The sequence below is a fragment of the Myxocyprinus asiaticus genome, chromosome 7 (assembly GCF_019703515.2).
Source record: "Myxocyprinus asiaticus isolate MX2 ecotype Aquarium Trade chromosome 7, UBuf_Myxa_2, whole genome shotgun sequence".
Taxonomy (NCBI): domain Eukaryota; kingdom Metazoa; phylum Chordata; class Actinopteri; order Cypriniformes; family Catostomidae; genus Myxocyprinus; species Myxocyprinus asiaticus.
The window spans coordinates 26178013-26198436 of NC_059350.1; the positions used below are offsets into that span (position 1 = coordinate 26178013).

The 20424-nt window shown below is 39.0% G+C and overlaps 1 protein-coding gene across 5 annotated transcripts in view; it reads right to left on the minus strand.

Moving 5' to 3' along the window:
• zc3h13 (zinc finger CCCH-type containing 13) overlaps positions 1-17517 on the minus strand; it is a 42484-nt gene extending 24967 nt beyond the window's left edge. For 3 of the 5 annotated variants that reach the window (XM_051702439.1, XM_051702441.1, XM_051702437.1), the window contains exons 1-11: positions 17373-17517; positions 16862-17002; positions 9639-9748; positions 9430-9544; positions 8977-9088; positions 8543-8670; positions 7669-7713; positions 7362-7543; positions 6989-7189; positions 6647-6802; positions 4998-5365 (exon numbers count right to left, since the gene is read on the minus strand). In XM_051702439.1, the coding sequence (XP_051558399.1) occupies positions 4998-5365; positions 6647-6802; positions 6989-7189; positions 7362-7543; positions 7669-7713; positions 8543-8670; positions 8977-9088; positions 9430-9544; positions 9639-9748; positions 16862-16993 (1549 nt within the window). In that variant the 5' untranslated portion in view covers positions 16994-17002; positions 17373-17517. The remainder of the gene's footprint in view (positions 1-4997; positions 5366-6646; positions 6803-6988; positions 7190-7361; positions 7544-7668; positions 7714-8542; positions 8671-8976; positions 9089-9429; positions 9545-9638; positions 9749-16861; positions 17003-17372) is intronic. The other 2 variants (XM_051702442.1, XM_051702438.1) reach the window with 1 other exon arrangement.
• Positions 17518-20424: the final 2907 nt, after the last annotated feature.

Sequence of the window (20424 nt, forward strand, 5' to 3'; positions counted from 1 at the left end):
TTTGCAGATCCTTGACATTCTAGCTGTCAGTTTGTCCAGATACTCAGGTGACATTTCACCCCACGCTTCCTGTAGCACTTGCCATAGATGTGGCTGTCTTGTCGGGCACTTCTCACGCACCGTACAGTCTAACTGACCCCAAAAAAGCTCAATGGGGTTAAGATCCATAACACTCTTTTCCAATTATCTGTTGTCCAATGTCTGTGTTTCTTTACCCACTCTTACATTTTCTTTTTGTTTTTCTGTTTCAAAAGTGGCTTTTTCTTTGCAATTCTTCCCATAAGGCCTGCATCCCTGAGTCTTCTCTTTATTGTTTTATGTGAAACTGGTGTTGAGCGGTAGAATTCAATGAAGCTGTCAGCTGAGGACATGTGAGGTGTCTATTTCTCAAACTAGAGAATCTGATGTACTTATCCTCTTGTTTAGTTGTACATCTGGCCCTTCCACATCTCTTTCTGTCCTTGTTAGAGCCAGTTGTCCTTTGTCTTTGAAGACTGTAGTGTACACCTTTGTATGAAATCTTCAGTTTTTTGGCAATTTCAAGCATTGTATAGCCTTCAATCCTCAAAACAATGATTGACTGAGGAGCCATTTCTTTTTTGCCATTTTTTTTACCTAATACTGACCTTGAGACATGCCAGTCTATTGCATACTGTGGCAACTCAAAAATAAACACAAAGACAATGTTAAGCTTCATTTAATGAACCAAAAATCTTTAAGCTGTGTCTGATATAATGGCAAGTGATTTTCTAGTACCAAATTAGCAATTTAGCATGATGACTTAAGGATAAGGTGTTAGAGTGATGGCTGCTGGAAATGGGGCCTGTCTAGATTCCATCAAAAATGGCTTTTTTCAAATAGTGATGGTGCTGTTTTTTACATCAGTAATGTGCTGACTATACTTTGTGATCAGTTGAATGCCACTTTGGTGAATTAAAGTATCAATTTCCTTCCAAAACAGCAAAATCTGTACATTATTCCAAACTTTTGGCCACCAGTGTATATACTGTATGTATATATCTATATCTATATGTGTGTATGTGTGTGTATATTATATATATATATATATATATATATATAAAATGTATGTGTGTGTGTGTATATATCACACACATACATACACACACACACACATATATATATATATACACACATACATACAAATATACACACACACATATGTATATACACATACATATACACACACACACACACATACAGTATTTCACAGAAGTGAGTACAACCCTCACATTTTAGTAAATATTTTATTATATCTTTTCATGTGACAACACTGAAGAAATGACACTTTGCTACAATGTAAAGTAGTGAGTGTACAGCTTGTATAACAGTGTAAATTTGCTGTCCCCTCAAAATAACTCCACACACAGCCATTAATGTCTAAACCGCTGGCAACAAAAGTGAGTACACCCCTAAGTGAAAATGTCCAAATTGGGCCCAAAGTGTCAATATTTTGTGTAGCCACCATTATTTTCCAGCACTGCCTTAACCCTCTTGGGCATGAAGTTCACCAGAGCTTCACAGGTTGCCGTTTGAGGATGCCCCACAGATGCTCAATAGGGTTTAGGTCTGGAGACATGCTTGGCCAGTCCATCACCTTTACCCTCAGCTTCTTTAGCAAGGCTGTTGTCATCTTGGAGGTGTGTTTGGGGTCGTTATGTTGGAATACTGCCCTGCGGCCCAGTCTCTGAAGGGATCATGCTCTGCTTCAGTATGTCACAGTACATGTTGGCATTCATGGCTCCCTTAATGAACTGTAGCTCCCCAGTGCCGGCAGCACTCATGCAGCCCCAGACCATGACACTCCCACCACCATGCTTGACTGTAGGCAAGACACACTTGTCTTTGTGCTCCTCACCTGGTTGCCGCCACACACGCTTGACACCATCTGAACCAAATAAGTTTATCTTGGTCTCATCAGACCATAGGACGTGGTTCCAGTAATCCATGTCCTTAGTCTGCTTGTCTTCAGCAAACTGTTTGCAGGTTTTCTTGTGCATCATCTTTAGAAGAGGCTTCCTTCTGGGACGACAGCCATACAGACCAATTTGATGCAGTGTGCGGCGTATGGTCTGAGCACTGACAGGCTGACCCCCACCCCTTCAACCTCTGCAGTAATGCTGGCAGCACTTATACGTCTATTTCCCAAAGACAACCTCTGGATATGACACTGAGCACGTGCACTCAACTTCTTTGGTCGACCATGGCGAGGCCTGTTCTGAGTGGAACCTGTCCTGTTAAACCGCTGTATGGTCTTGGCCACCGTGCTGCAGCTCAGTTTCAGGGTCTTGGCAATCTTCTTATAGCCTAGGCCATCTTTATGTAGAGCAACAATTCTTTTTTTTTCAGATCCTCAGAGAGTTCTTTGCCATGAGGTGCCATGTTGAACTTCCAGTGACCAGTATGAGAGAGTGAGAGCGATAACACCATATTTAACACACCTGCTCCCCATTCACACCTGAGACCTTGTAACACTAACGAATCACATGACACCGGGGAGGGAAAATGGCTAATTGTGCCCAATTTGGACATTTTCACTTAGGGGTGTACTCACTTTTGTAGCCAGCGGTTTGAACATTAATGGCTGTGTGTTGAGTTATTTTGAGGGGACAGCAAATTTACACTGTTATACAAGCTGTACACTCACTACTTTACATTGTAGCAAAGTGTCATTTCTTCAGTGTTGTCGTATGAAAAGATATAATAAAATATTTACTAAAATGTGAGGGGTGTACTCACTTCTGTGAGATACTGTATATATATACACACATACATACATACATACATACATATTTGTGTGTGTGTGTGTGTGTGTGTATGTATATATATATATTTTATATACACACACACACACCACACACACATATACATTTATATACACATACATACATACACACACACACACACACACATCAAACATAAAAAAATAAATAAAAAAAATACCTTTAAATACAGCATCATGTATTTACCCAGTTTAACCTATTCAAGGACCTATTCAAAAGCTACAGAATAAAAATAAGTTTTCAAAGAAGATTTAAAAAATGGCTAATGAAGAAGCTGACCTCACATGGAAAGGGAGTTTGTTCCAGAGATTAGGACCTACCACAGAAAAGGCACGATCGCCCTTAGATCTATAACGACAATGAGGAACCCTCAAAAGAAGCTGATCAGAAGACCTGAGTGCTCTGGTGGAGGAGTACGGAAGAGAAGATCACCGATACATAGGGGCGCGAGACCAGATAGTGCCTTGTAGACATAAAGCAGAATTTTAAATTTGACCCTGAATTTCATGGGAAGCCAGTGTAGAGACGCAGAAACACTGGAAATGTGATCCCTCTTTCTTGACCCTGTTAAAAGCCTAGATGCCATGATTTGAACCAGCTGTAGGCGGGATAATGCAGTTTGAGGGAGACCAATGTACAATAGTTAAAATAGTCTAAACTTGATAAAATTAGTGAGTGGATCACTATTTCCAGGTCTTTATGGGAAAGAAAATGTTTTACTTCAGCGACAGATCTCAGGTGGAAAAAGCTACCCTTGACAACAGCACTGATCTGCTTATTGAAAAGAAACGAGGAGTCTAAAATCACTCCAAGACTCCTTACATGATCTTGTACATTTGACGATAGAGGACCTAACTGGGAAACCAAGCTAGGTAAGGACATGGAGGAACCTAAAATCAGAACTTCGTTTTTGCTTTCATTTAATCGTAAAACATTGTTTGCCAGCCAATGTTTAATATCTTTGAAGCAATTTAGAGCATTATCAAATGAACACTTCTTGTCTACACTCACTGGGAAATAAAAGTGAGAATCGTCAGCATAAGTGATAAGATATGCTGTTCTTCTGGAAAATAGAGCTCAGAGGGAGCATAAACAGGGGAAATTAGTAAGGGTCCTAAAATTGACCCTTGAGGGACACCACACGGTAATTGAGCTGACATAGAGGAAAAATTCCCTAAATTTACAGAAAACATTCTTTTAGATAGGAGGCAAACCACTGGAGGACCAAACCCTGGATGCCAACCATACACTCATGATTGAGAAGAATATTATGGTCGATAGTGACAAACACGGCACCGAGATCTAATGAAACTAATACAACAGGTGAACCTGAATCCATGGAGAGAAAAATATCGTCAGCAATGCAGATTTGGTGCTGTGCATGAGTTGCGAATAAACAACTCTCTCCAAAATCTTGGAAATAAAAGGCAATTTGGAAATTGGTCTATAATTGTTGTGTATTGCCTGATCCAAAAAAGGGATCACATTAATAAATGTAGAATTACATGTTTAAAACTGCTTGGAACAACTCCATATGCTAAGGAGCTGTTAATTATAGCTGTCACACTGGAACTGATAGTCATGAAAACTTCTTTAAGAAGGCACGGAGAAAGAATATCCAGCTTGTAACTTAAGGGTGTTAAGGGTGCACTCAGTATTTTCTCTTCAATAAAGTTTTACTCCTAAAGAAATTAATTGCAATTTTGAAACATAAAATCATGACCACTCACATGAGATGGACTCATCATATCAGTAACCTTATAAACGCTTTTAAAAAAAAAAAAGCTGTTTTATTCTACACGGAGAGGATCCGCTCATGGTGGCTGCAATGTTCACATGACCAACCGAATACTACTTGCTTAATCTCAGTAACCAAACTGTTATTGGAGACTTTGACTCATGAATTAAATTGTGGCTGACTTTGAATAGGATAAAAATATTCTATTTTCTACAACAGCATCCACAACTGAAAACGAGTCCACCTTTAAGACAACCTACTGACTAGTCACTTTTGAAAATACATAGTTTTGCTCCGAATATAATTTTTTTTTTTTAGATCTGAAGTCCACAAAAATGAGCACAACACAATAAAAAAAGCTTCTTACAAACTCAAATTTGAAATAAATAAAACTCCCACACCAATTACTCTCTTATGCCTCATGTAGATGTAGTTAGGTAGAAATGTGTCTCTCTCACCGTCTCTACGCTCATGGCGTCTCTCCTGCAGCACGGGACTCCTGTCTCTCTCTCCTCTGCCCCTCTCCCTCTCTCTCCCCTGTGAGCGGTGCCGGATGCTGGGGCTGGATCTGCGGGGAGCAGGGCTCTGGGAGGGCTCTCTCTGGGGGGTGAGTGGAGAGCGGGAGCGGCAGGAGGACTGTGTAGGAGGGGGTGAGGATGAGGAGGGAGGAGGAAGGTCTCGTGGATAAAGGGGAGAGATGGAACCATGTCTGCGGCGAGGGGAAGGGGAGTGTCTCTGGGCGGAGGAGCCAGAGTGTGAGGAGGGGGAGTGATGTTGTCGGGAGCGAGGAGAGGGGCTGCGGCGGTGATGGGGTGGAGTTCTAGACCTGCGACGGGGAAATATGTCATAATATTAAGATAGATTGATATCTGTCCTCATAATCTCACTAATATTTGTACTAGACCCAAGAGTTCCCACACTTTTTGAACAATGAATTTCCATGACCTTTCCAGCTTTTCATTATTGGACAAGGATTATTTTAAAATCATTGTACAACAATTGAGGTCAGATTTTCATTTATCTGTCATGTACTAATCTTCAGAATAGATAGATTTAAACAACTCTACTTAAGTGTACAAATGACTCCAATTAGACCCTCCAGTGACAGTTTTCAAGGAATACTTCACCCAAAAATAAAAAAATTCTCAATTTACTCACCCTCATGCCATCCCAGATGTGTATGATTTTCTTCTGCAGAACACAAATTGAGATTTTCAGAATATCTCAGCTCTGTAGGTCCATACAACGCAAGTGAATGGTGATCAAAACTTTAAAGCTCCAAAAAGTACATAGAGGCAGCATCCATATGAGTCCACTGGTTTAATCAAAGTTTTCTGAAGTGATCCAATCGGTTTTGTGTCAAAACAGACCAAAATATAACTCCTTTTTCACTGTACATCTTGCCATTGCAGTCTCTAGTCACAATCATGATTACCAAGGAGACAAGTGTCAAGATTTATAGTAAAAGGAGTAACATTTTGGTGTGTTTTCACCTAAAACTAATTGGATCGCTTCTGAAGATATGGATTTAAAAACTGGAGTCTTATGGATTCACTTTATGCTGACTTTATGTGCTTTTGGGAGCTTCAAAGTTTTGGTCACCACTCACTTGCATTATATGGACCTATAGATTCAAGATATTCTTCTAAAAATCTTAGTTTGTGTTCTGCAGAAGAAAGTCACATCTGGGATTGCAAGAGGGTGAGTAAATTAGAGAATTTTCATTTTTGGGTGAACATTTCCTTTTAGCTGGCTTGTGGGAAAGTTTTACAATACACAAGCTATACATAAGCGTGAGCTGAGCAAAACTACAAAAATATAGTCTAAAGTCTCTCAACATAGTAAAATATTTGCAGGTAAACATGATCAAGTCATATCACTGTCGTTTTAATGACAGTATAATTGACATTGCTGTAGTATGTGGGATATTGTTTGTGGATTATGCTTATTTGTCACTTGATGTCAATATATTAGGTAAACTGTCTTTAACTAGGGAATGTGGTCACATGATACTGAGGACCATGTACAATCAGTGCAAATCAAATTTCTTAGAGATTAGATAATAAAGTCTCTATCAATATTGGGTTAACATTATAGTTTTTCTCACCTCTGCTGTGAGGCTTGTTTATGGGAAGTGGGCTTCGGAGATGATGACTTCCTTCTGGCTGGAGGTGATGCTTCCCTGGAAGGTGGGGAAATGCTTCCAGAACGTTCCTCTGATGCAATTGAGCGTTTGGCTTTATGTGAACTATCTGACCTGTCCCTGCAGTTAAGGAGAGGACAGAGATTAGCTACAACACATTTTACTAAATATAGAATTATCAAGCTTTGGTATGACATGTCAATAAAACAGGAGTGAAAAATTATATCTGGACCATCACTAACATTCTCAAACATGATACATTACTTTATTAATACGTTGCAGGTTTCTTATGATGGTGACCCATACCTGCGCTTTTCTTTTTTTTCCTTGTGTTTCTCCATATCACGTCCTCTCTCTTTGCCTTCTTTAGGTTTGTCCTCAGATTTCTCCTTGTTTTTGTGTTTATTTTTGTGTTTCTTCCCAATAACTGGGTTCTCTGCAGGGACAGGTGGAGGAGGACTTGGCGTCCGTGGCCCTTTCCTTCTGCCATGGCCACTCTTAGATGATCTGGTCAAAAATTAGATGACAGTCAAGTATTTAACTTATAGAAATCCTTTTAACTGTAAAATGTATTAATATTCAATATTCGGCAGGCCTATAAAAAAATTTCAGATCCAAAGCAACAGTGAAAAGTTTTGAGGCATAACTTTATTTGACAGAAACCGATCATTTTCCTCACCTGCTGTCTGTCTCCTCTGCCCTGTTCTGGTCAGACACTGGAGAGGAGATGACTGAGGAAGTGGAAGACTTCTTCTCTTTCTTTCTCGAATTTCCACCCTTCCCAGCAACTTTATGTTTGGGCGAGCCGCTGGACTTACGGGACGAGGGTGACCCCCTAGAACTGGTGTGCTCAGGAGAAGCCTAAAACAAACACCATGATTACATCAAAATAAAACTACAAAAATAATAGTCCTTACCAAAAGGCTACATAATAATACATTTTCCATCAATCGAGACTCATATTCAGAGGCAGATTGTTTTCCTACCCTGTCCTTGTAAGTACTGTTCCTTGTCTTGGAGACTTGTTCCTGCTGAGAATACATGTCATTAATCTCAGTGTTGATAAATTCAGTATATCAACTCACATTTGCCTTCTTTAAATATGGTGTAATTGCAGTCTTTTGGGCTATGTTCACACAGATGTTGGCCTATCTGACAAAAACAAACAACAAAATCAGATCCAAACCATATTCGTAGGTTTTTTCAAAAGCGATTCAAATCAGATTTTTTGTAAATGCGTCTTTCATGTGTTTTTTTTGTCTTTCATTGTACGTGATGGGTTGTTTTGTCAAGTGTTGCAACGAGAAGACGTACTGTGGTCCAAATGGCATAAATGATGCCAGGGCACTTTGAAGGGAAAACAATAATGATGGCAATTTAATGACTTAAAGTGAGTTCAGAATTACCGTTTTATTACACCTTTCATCCCTCCGACAGCGGAAGCTAAAGTCTATGAGGGGAAAAGGGCATAGGGATGATCACCTCTGAATGTAATGCACCCATATGTCACGTATGTTACAGAGCAGCCAAAGCAGTGCAATCCTTATTTTCCACCCCTCTCATTTTTTAAGCCGTTGTCTGTAACAATGCATTCATATTTGGATTCTGCCCTCTTGAAAAACATCCATCTCTAAACTCTCACGCATGGTGAACAAACGCAAGTTTGCATCATTACCATGACAACTAGTGTGGACGTGTTAAAACCGACTGCTGCCTGATAGAATTTTTTTTTTTAAATCTGTCCACAAATAACCTGCAGTTTGAACAGTCAGTCAGATTAAAAAAAAAAAAAAAAATCGGATTTTTCCTGCAGTGTAAACAAATCCTTGAGGTCCTGCTTCATGCAAGTGTGTGCTGTACCTCTTTCTTGATGATGATCTCCTCTCGTTTGTCCATGTTTTCCTGCTCCAGCTTCATCAGCTCCCGCTGAATCTTCTGCCTCTTCATCTCAAGAGATAACTCGTAATCGTAATCACCGTTATCGGAATCTAGTAAAATCAATAAGCAAATAACTGCTATGCGACAAGGAGGAGGGCATGGCCGGGCCATGATGGTGCACGGCCGGACCTGAATCAGCTGGAGAGCGAGATAAAGGAGAGCCGGAAGCGCCAGTTTGAGAGAGAGACACACGCGGCCGCATTGCATGCGTGTCTGTGTTTATTTTATGTTAAGTTTGGCATTAAAACTTTGTTTACTGTTCAGCTGGTTCCTGCCTCCTCCTTGCCCATCCTTAAACTGTTACATGCTGAAATAACTTTAAGTCCATTAACTAAGTATTTTGGAGAATGTTTTACCTTCACGACTGGCTTCCCAATCTGCTGTCTCCTCCTCACTAGCTGGTGTGCGCTCCTTTGTGATTTTGATATCCTCTTTCTCTCTGTGTCTGCCTCGGGATGAATCTCGCTGCTAATGAGACACAAAAATTTGTTCAAAGGTCATTTTTTTCCATCAATGTTAAAGAATTTACCAAGAAGAAAATTGTTGATTGACAGGTATTGTTTGGCATATATTTCTTGCATGCAAATCTGAGTTTTTGTCCAAACCAGCCACAACACAACATTTTGTCCATCACTTGCTTCTATTTCTGTGCTGTTTCCCATTGTGAAATACCATCTTCTGATTGGCTGTGATTGTGTCCCACTGCGCAGCAGTTTCATGTTCAGTGCAGACAGACTAATTACTTGTCGCTGAAATTTTTTCTGCCTCGAGGCTGGTTTAAACAGTTTAAGTGATTATAGCAGTCGTACTCTGGTTGTGGGTGAAGTAGGCTCTTCTGCGTCTCTTTTCTGAGTGTCACCATCTACATCCTGTCTCTTATTCTTCATCCTCTCCCGGAGATCCCCAGTGGGCCTCTCAGCTGACCTGTAAACACACACACACACAAATGGAGAGTCTAGCATTCAGCAAGGTATTTGATCAGGTACATTTCCAAAGGATTTGTTCACTAGAAACACACCTGTTGAACGTTCCAGAGAAGCCTTTTCCTCGTGATGTGGTTCCATGTGTGTATCTACACGTGTTGCCGTAACTGCAGTTCCCAGTCTTTAACCAGTTTCTACAATGAGTCTGTGAGAAGTGAGTAGGCCTGTTGAATTTCTACAAGCTCAATCTATTACATTAGCACTTGGACAGCGACTTAGATGTGATCCAAATCTAGTGAGCTGCCTACCTAGTCCGCATTTTTTGGCATTATAGATGTGATGCTCATTGGCATCATTTATGGGTGGGATGGGTTGGTCATGTGACCAGTTTCACAATGTGACCAAAATCTTATATCACGAAACAGTAAAAGTTTACTGTAAAATCTGTAAAAATTGGTTTATATATTAAATAACTACATACATATACACACACACACACACAACTGGTCAAAACTTTTGAAACACTTGACTGAAATATTTCTCATGATCTTAAAAATCTTTTGATCTGAAGGCGTATGCTTAAATGTTTGAAATTAGTTTTGTAGACAAAAATATAATTGTGCCACCATATTAATTTATTTCATTATAAAACTAAAATGTAATTACATTTTTTTTTTTTTTTTAAATTGATGACTTGGACCAAATAATAAAGAAAAGCAGCCAATAAGTGCCCAACATAGATGGGAACTCCTTCATTACTGTTTAAAAAGCCTCCCAGGGTGATACCTCAAGAAGTTGGTTGAGAAAATGTCAAGAGTACATGTCTGCAAATTCTAGGCAAAGGGTGACTACTTTGAAGATGCTAAAATAATAGTTTTTATTTATTTTGGATTTTGTTTAGTCACAACATAATTCCCATAGTTCCATTTATGTTATTCCATAGTTTCGATGACTTTACTATTATTCTAAAATGTGAGAAAAAAAAATTATAATAAAGAATGAGTGTGTTTCAAAACTTTTGACCGGTAGTGTATATATACATACACATGGAAACTTCAAATTCAAATGTAGTCAAAGTAAAATATTAAAAACATATTAAAACTCAACCTTACCAAAAATTTCACATTACACCACATTTCAGTCTGATGATGTTAACCATTCTAATTATTATAATAAACTTTCCTCAAGAAACTCAAGGTCTTCTCAAAGCAATGCAACAAAGAAAATAATACATAAGTAAAAAAATATCTAACGAAAATAAACAGTTCTTGCAGAAAACATTCTTCATGACTTTTTTGGAAGTCGTCCCATTCTATAGAGATGTCTTTCTCCATTAGCGTTTTTACTGGATCAAAAATAATTGAGTAGCGTGAGTGATCCTGCTCTGTGCTCTACTATCTATGGAGCACATATCAGGAAGCCTGCTGGAGTCGCGTGCACTTGCAAGCTCCAGAGATAGCGCTCGCCACATTCACATGAAATACAGATGCACTCGTAAGATGAGAAGCATATTTAGCGCTTCTGAATGTCTTTGAATATGCTTGGGCAGCCATTTTCAATGCCTGAAAAACACGTTTCTTCAATTCACTCGTGTGAAGCCCTGCCCACTGACAGATAAGACCACGCCACGCACATGGAAATGTACATATCGTGATGTACACGATATGGCAAAATCTCTATCAATTGACACTACACTGATGAGCTAAAACTTGTTTGGTCCAGCACATCCCACAGATGCTCAATCGGATTGGGATCTGGGGAATTTGGAGGCCAGGGCAACACCTTGAACTCTTCAACATGTTCCTAAAACCACTCCCGAACAATGTGTGCAGTGTGGCTGGGCGCATTATCCTGCTAAAAGAGGCCACTGTCATCAGGAAATACCATTGCCATGAAGGGGTGAACCTGGTCTGCAACGATGTTTAGGTAGGTGGCACGTGTCAAATTGACGTCCACATGAATTGCCGGTCCCAGGGTTTCCCAGCAGAACAGTGTCCAGAGCATCACACTTCCTCTACCGGCTTGTTGTCTTCCCACAGTGCATTCTGGTACCATCACTTCCCCAGGTAAACTGCACACAAGTACACGGCCGTTCATGTGATGTAAAAGAAAACGGGACTCATCGGACCAGGTGACCTTCTTCCACTGCTCCAAAGTACAGTTCAGACGCTCACGTGCTCATTGTAGGCACTTTCGACAGTGAACATCATGGGCACTCTGACAGGTCTGTGGCTATGGAGCCCCATATGCAGCAGGGTGTGATGCACTGTGTGTTGTGACACATTCCTCCCGTAACCATAATTAAAATTTTCTGTGATGTGCCACAGTAGACCTTTGGTCGGTTCAGACCAGACGGGATAGCCTTCGTTGCCCTCATGCATCGATGAGCCCTGGGCACCCAACACCCTGTCGCCGGTTGTGGTTTGTCCCTATTCGGAACACTGTCAGTAGGTACTCACCACTGCCGACCAGGAGCGCCCACAAGCCTTGCCGTTTCAGAGATACTCTGACCCAGTCATCTGGTCTTTAAAGTCATTCAGGTCTTTACTCCTGCCCATTTCTCCTGCACTCAACATGTTGACTATGAGATCTGATTGTTTGCTTACCATCAAATCTACCCAGACCTTGACATGTGGCCTTGTTAGGAGATGATCAACGTTATTTGCTTCAGCTGTGAGTGGTCATAATGTTTTGGCTCATTCATTTATATTGTCGCCACGATATAGATCATTATATTGCCCAGCCCCATGTCCCCACCACTTTTTGCCTTGGCCAATTTTGCCCCAAAAACTTTTTAAATAGCTTTCGTCAGGTAAGTGTCAAACATTGCCAGTTGCTGAGCAGGAGTTTGTGTACATTATAATACGTGGAGTTCCAGCAAAGGAATGTGCTATTTTGAATGTTATGATGAGCGCTCGTTACAGCTGTTATAAGTGACGTGGATTGACAGGTGACAGTAGCAACATTCTGTCGTGCTTACAGATGTGCGCTCTACTCGCTCCATGGTTGACAGCTCACATATCTGTCCAGTTAAAGGGGTCACGACATGCCTTTATTTATTATTCTGATATGTTCCCTGAGGTTCACTTATAGTATTAGTAAAGTTTATTTAACAAACAAACAGTCATTTATTTGTAAAACATGATCATTTTCCATCCTCATTTTGATCATCTGTCAGAAATGCTTGGTTTTGGTGCAGCTTCTTTAAGACTTGACAGTAAACAGCCACTGTTATGATTGGCTCTCTGCTCTTGACTGACCTGCTCTCTACTTGCCATGTCACTGCTCACTGCTACACAGGGGTGGAGAGAACTGAAAAATAATACTCAAGTAAAAGTAATGTTACATCTTAAATGTAGTTTGAGTAAAATTACCTGTCCTAAAAACTACTCAAGTAAAAGAGTAGCTCATTTAAAAGTACTCATGAGTAGTGAGTATTGAGTTGCGAAAGCTATGCCCCTTTATAATAAAAACTCGATGCTGCAATTTAAAAATGTAGCACACATACTGTAATTTACATTCCCTTTTACGGCTGTTTGCCAGAAAGAATAAAAAAATATAGCTATTTTATAGGTGTTTGTGATTGACAACTTTTAAAATACATCACTTATCTATGATACTTTAAACACTACATGAATCTGATTTAAAAAAAATTAAAGGGCAACATGATTACAGAAATGAAAAGATGAGTTATTTTCAATATCATAATGTATGAAACAATTACATTAAAATCAGTTTATGTGTAGGGTCTAAATTTTCCTTAATGATGACAGAGATTTACTGTTGCGCATAAAACATGTTCAAAACAATGCAAGGAATGCAAAAAAAAAATAATAATAATAATAATAATATGAAAACCCACTAAAAAAGCAGGGTCGCTTGGTGCGTTATTGGTTACGCACAATAGAGGGGGTAGAGCAGTGGTTTGGTACAGGGGCCATATCGGGCTTCAAAGGAATAATTCACACAAAAATGAAAATTCTCTCATCATTTAGTCACCCTTATGTCATCCTGGATGTGTATGACTTTCTTCAGCAGAACACAAATTAAGATTTTTAGAAGAATGTATCAGCTCTTTTGGTTCATACAATGCAAGTGAATGGGTGCCAATATTTTGAAGCTCCAAAAAAATCACATAAGTCAGCATAAAAGTAGCCTAATCCATGTGACTCCAGTGGTTAAATCCATGTGTTCAGAAGAGATATGATAGGTTGGGTGAGAAACAGATCAATATTTAAGTCAATTTTTACTATAAATTATCTTCCCTGCTCAGTCAATCTCCACTTTAACTTTCACATTCTTCTTTTGTTTTTGGCGATTCACATTCTTCATGCATATCGCCATCTACTGGGCAGGGTAAAGAATGTCTAGCAAAAATGGACTTAAATATTGATATTTTTCTCACCCACACCTATCATATAACTTCTGGAGTCATGGATTTAAGCACTGGAGTTATATGGATTAATTTTATTCTGCATTTATGTACTTTTTGGAGCGTCAACGTTTTGGCATCCATTCACTTGTATTGTATGTGCCTACAGAGCTGAAATATTCTTCTAAAAATCTTAATTTGTTTTCTTCTGAAGAAAGAAAGCCATACACATCTGAGATGGCAGTAAATGATGAGAATTTTCATTTTTGAGTGAACTATTTCTTTAAGTAGTACATGGGGGGCCACACTGTCCTCCTTTTGAGATACAATGTTCTACATTGATTTAGTTCTTGTATCTTTTAAGCCCAGCAATAGTGGTGTTCTCATTCTAATGCATGATGCACAATTTTCTGAAGTTTGTGACTGGTGGAATGTTCTGCCTGAAGTATTACTCTACAAAGGTTGATACCTTTCTATCAGGCATTAGAAAAAAACATGATAAAGGCTAAGCATAATTATAAATAATTTTATCATCTCTACTTTCCTGGTAATTTAGGGGCCATTTACACGACAACGTTTTCAACTAAAAACTTTTTATGTGTTTTGGCTGTTCGTTTACACGACAACAGCGTTTTGGGGCCTGAAAATACAAACTTTTGAAAACGAGTTTCAAAGTGCACGTTTTTGAAAACTATGCCGTTATCGTCTCCATGTAAACATACAAAAACACGAATTTGTGAAAATGATGATGTCATGCACACGCGTATTATGTGTTCTGTCTATAGGCATGCGCGCGAGTACTTCAAAACAATGCGCGAGACATTCAAAACTAATATAATGGACTACAGGACTGTGTTTGTGCTGCTCAAGGTTTTGAGTTTATTGATGCTTCTCCAGCAAAATAATTGTAGTAACAAAGCAACCTCATCGTCCGTCCAGACAAAATTGCTCTATGCTTTCACCATCTTCATTGTTTGTATTCACCGCTCTGTGGAAGAATGCACATGTGCGCAGGCGCGTAGTGTTTACAAAGTGACATCGCCAACTACTGGCCTGGCATGCATAATACAGCGTTTTTAGTCGTTTTCGAGGATCCGTGTGAACGGGTATCGTTTTGATAACGTTGTCTGCTGTACGCAAAACTTTTCAAAAAGGCAAAGGAAAAATGTTTCCATTTTTAGTACATCGTTGTCATGTAAACGTACCCTTATTATACAAATTAACACACTCTCTACATCAGTTGTCAGTATTATTAAAAAAAAAAATCACTGTTTTATTCTATTACATTAATACTTTTAAAGCTACTTAAGTTATTCAGCCAAAAGCAGAGAGTGGTTTTCTCGTTTCCTTGTTATTGTTGTTTGATTAATAGCCTTTATATGACATTGCTCAATTCGGTTACATGTACACTTCGTCCAACATTTTGACTTGAAATTTTGTCCCACTGTTTACATTCACTTTAGGCCAAACCGCATTTACATTAATGCCTCATCAAGACGGGCATTGATGGAATTATAAAGTGTATTTGATCGTAATAGCGCTCAAACATTAGCCGCCTGTCAATCAAATAGCACGCAGCTGCAGATGTCAGGAAATAAAAAGTTAATCTTTTATATTTTATCTAGATCAACCAACCAGTGGTTGTCTTGCTATTGCGATCAATGTAATGAACACCCCTGTTCTAAATGTAGATCATAGGCTAAGTATAGAAAATTACTCAAAAGTTTCGATTCGAAGTATCGATCTCTTTTTTTGTTTTTTTTTTCAGATAAACATCAAGATTGTTATCAATAGGGCTGGGTGATAAAACATCGCCTTAATCTCTCACACCAACCCAATAATCTCAGTGATAGAAAGCTAATTTACAGGCTACATTACAGACACACAGAATCTAGAAAGCAGAAATATGAAATTTACCTTGATATGTTTCTTCAAATTAGAGGCAGGATTAATGCTGATATCTGGCTTGAGCAAGTCAAACTCACATGACACAGTCAAGCAATTGGCCTTTTTCACTGCGAAAAGCCCTTTCAGGTGCGGCCGTGGATGTTCAGGTGTTGAACTGTGTTTGAGGCATCCTGCACATCCTCCACAGTTGGCACCAGATCTGCAGCTGCCGTTCAAGTGTGTGATTTAATTTGACGGGAGTCAGGAGACTCTCCCTAGCCAATCACGTTGATAGATACACATAAAATCAGACAGGGAAGTAGCAAACACTGACGGTGGGAAAATAGCGCAGTAAAAGTACAGTTACAGCACTTAAAATGTACTCAAGTAAAAGTATACAATTTTTAATCTACTTAAAGTACAATTCCTGGGAAAAACTACTTACAGTAATGTGAGTATTTGTAATTTGCTTCTTTACACCCCTGCCACTACTGGGCAGGCTACGGAAGTGATAAGTTAAAGTATGCGTTGATGTGTTATTGTGGAGACAGGCAGATGCAAATGTCTACAAAAGTGTGACATCAAAACGTGGAGGAAGCAGAGAAAAAGTCGTTTTGGCAGCTTAGTTTAAACAAATGCTGTTTTTGCAGTGAGGAGGACATTACTGAGTTCTGAAATAGACGTAATTTTGATTTATTACAATAAGAAGTTACATTTGGGCGGATTAGAACTGGGAAATTTTGTACTAGAAGCAAAAACGTTACCATACCATGCCACTCAGTTACCGTGTATAACAACAAAATCCGTTGACCTACAGTGGCAGATATAGGGATAAAGCTATCAAATACTGTTAAATATTTATTGGAGTGCTTGAATTGGTCCTCAATTACTATAATTTATCAAAACAGTCAAAGATTACTTGAAACTACCTGTGAAAAACCTAGTTAATATTCATGACCACTCACCACTTTTTAAAACAAAGTGACACCTATGATGATGCCCAAAAATGTTGTCTTAGTAAGCAGCTCAAACGATTTTGACACACAGTAGTATCCTTACCTCTGCTGCATTACTAGCTGTGCTGGGTCCAAGTCGCTCAAACACGCTGGGCCTGCGGGAGGGGGTGGTCGTGCTGCTGTCTGATATGGTCTTTGAATTCTCCACTGTAACCTTCCGCCTGATCTTGGACATTCTGCAGGGCTGCATTTAAAATCAATCAAATCACTTTATTGTCACTACACCATAACCGCAATTGTAACATTGAGTATAAACAGCTAATCAAAAGTAACAGCATTCCGTGCCGAAATAAACAGCTAAAACCAGTCTGAACTTGCTGACTGATTTTAGCTGGTCTACAATTGTCTAAGCTGGTCTACAATTGTCTAAGCTGATCTCCCAGCCTGACCAGCTAAAACGGGGTTTTTTTTTTAGCTATTTTATTCTGTCCTTCATTTGCAGGCTGCCGTGGTTCTGTGCTGCGCGGCCTACACAGACAACATAAGCCTCGCTAACAAACCCGGCGCACTGCTGCTGAATATAAGCCTCCCAAAAACAAAACCAAGCGCTTTACCCGAATATGAATGATGCGTCGCGTCCAGTTTCACAGACTATTGGGAATGACCTCCTAATCACAAGCAATGATCTTGCAAGCGAGGTTCCCTTCAGCCGCCTTCATGATGCTGGCGAGAGACAGCGCAAACTCAACTACTTCCAGGGTGCTGATAGAAAAGGATTATGGGAAACTGGCGGTATAAACAGAGTACGCACAATTGTTTCACTAAATACCAGTTTGGTCGGATTTGTAGTGAGATACAAGGGGGCCTGAGGAAAAATTTGCTTTTTTTCTGGTCACAAAGTGTATCAAGATAAAAAAAAAATGCATTTATTTTTAATGAATATTGATGGAGCAACGGAAGGTTGTTTTGATTAAAAAAAATAAAATAAAAAAAAAATAAAAAAAAAATAAATTAATGGTGGCGAGGGAGCCTTTTACACCACACCTCGGGTAAAAGGCCCACAGAGGGGTTAAAATTATATGGGCGTTTGGAATGATGCGTCCTCCGGAGGTCGCATTTGTCGGCCGCATACGTCATCGAGGCTGTCTCGTTTCATTTTTTAATTTTTATTTTTAATTTTTTATTTTTTATTGGGAATGCAAAAAAAAGGTAAACAATTGTATAAATGTAAGTGCATATACATAAAAGGCATTGACAATAGATACAAAAATGAAACGAGACAGCCTTGATGATGTATGCGGCCGACAGATGCGACCTCCGGAGGACGCATCCTTCCAAACGAGACACAGCCATTGTGTAAATAAAGGTATAATAGTCATAGGGCAAAATTTGTCAACTTAAGCAAATACTTTTGAGACAGCAAGATGCTTTTTACAAATTAAGATGGTACTTACAAAATGACCACTTCAGAAAAGGGTTAAACATTTTCTGTTAATTTCAGTCACATTTGGAATTTCATAACATCTATAAACAAATTCATATAAATTGTGATTTGATCAGTCAATGTGAGCCCACTTTGAACATTTTTCATAACATATCTATTCACCCCACTTAAACAATGTGTTTTATGGGTGGTCTTTTGCCCCAGCAAAACATTTGTTTGTTTGTTTGTTTTTTACCCCAAATACTATCCTTTCACTTATTGGACATTTATTTAAAAAAATAAATGAAAATAAAATAAAAACAACTTTTGATTTAATCACACTGAACAAAATTGAAACTTATAAATAATTTTGTCTCAAAATAAATGTGGTACAGTTGAAGTCAGAAGTTAACATATACCTTAGCCAAATACATTTAAACTCAGTTTTTCACAATTCCTGTTATTTAATCGTAGAAAACATTCCCTGTCTTAGGTCAGTTAGGATCACTACTTTATTTTATGAATGTGAAATTTCAAAATAATAATAATCGAGAGAATGATTTATTTCAGATTTCATTTCTTTCATCACATTCCCAATGGGTCAGATATTTACATACAATTTGGTAGCATTGCCTTTAAATTGTTTAACTTGGGTCAAACGTTTTGGGTAGCCTTCCACAAGCTTCTCACAATAAGTTGCTGGAATTTTCAGAGTCAGGTTTGTAAGCCTCCTTGCTCGCACATGCTATTTCATTTCTGCCCCCAAATGTTCCATCGGACTGAGGTCAGGGCTTTGTTATGGCCACTCCAATACCTTGTCCTTAAGCCATTTTGCCACAACTTTGGGAGGTATGCTTGGGGTCATTGTCCATTTGGAAGACCCATTTGCAACCAAGCTTTAACTTCATGGCTGATGTCTTGAGATGTTGCTTCAATATATCCACATAATTTTCCTTCCTCATGATGCCATCTATGCATCAATCCCTCCTGCAGCAAACCACCCCCACAACATGATGCTGCCTCCCCCATGCTTCACGGTTGGGATGGTGTTCTTCGGCTTGCAAGCCTCACCCTTTTTCCTCCAAATATAACGAAGGTCATTATGGCCAGAAAGTTCAATTTTTGTTTCATCAGACCAGAGGAAATTTCTCCAAAAAGTAAGATCTTTGTCCCCATGTGCACTTGCAAACTATAGTCTGGCTTTTTTATGGTGGTTTTGGAGCAGTGGCTTCTTCCTTGCTGAGCAGCCTTTCAGGTTATGTTGATATAGGACTTGTTTTACTGTGGATATAGATAATTGTCAACCTGTTTCCTCCAGCATCTTCACAAGGTCCTTTGCTGTTGTTCTAGGATTGATTTGCACTTTTCGCACCAAACTACGTTCATCTCTAGGAGACAGAATGCGTCTCCTTCCTGAGAGGTATAATGGCTGCGTGGTGCCATGGTATTTATACTTGCCACCTAGGTATCTTTTGTACAGATGAACATGGTACCTTCAGGCATTTGGAAATTGCTCCCAAGGATGAACCAGACTTGTGGAGGTCCACAGTTTTTTTTTTTTTTTTTTTTCTGAGGTCTTGGCTGATTTATTTTGATTTTCCCATGATGTCAAGCAAAGAGGCACTGAGTTTGAAGGTAGACCTTAAAATACATCCACAGGTACACCTCCAATTCAGTACACCTCCTATCAGTAGCTAATTGGCTAATTGTCTAAAGGCTTGACATCATTTTTTGGAATTTTCCAAGCTGCTTAAAGGCACAATTAACTTAATATATGTAAACTTCTGACCCACTGGAATTGTGATATAGTCACTTAAAAGTTAAACAGTCTGCCTTGAAACAATTGTTGCAAAAATTACTCATGTCATGCACAAAGTAGATGTCCTAAACTACTTGCCAAAACTATAGTTTGCTAATATGAAATCTGTGGAGTGGTTAAAAAATTAGTTTTAATGACTTCAACTTAAGTGTATGTAAACTTCTGATTTCTACTGTAGTTTCAGGGCTTCTCATTAGCTACATACATTTGCAACATTTAAAAAAAATTATAAATATTAGATCAAATTGCCTAAAAAAAAAAAAAACTTTAGACACTGCACACAATGACCTCATGGATCAAGAATATTTTGCAGTGCATAGTGACAAACAGGTGTTAAAGGGATAGTTCACCCAATAATGAAAATTCTCTCATCATTTACTCACCCTCATGCCATCCAAGATACACTATATTGCCAAAAGTATTC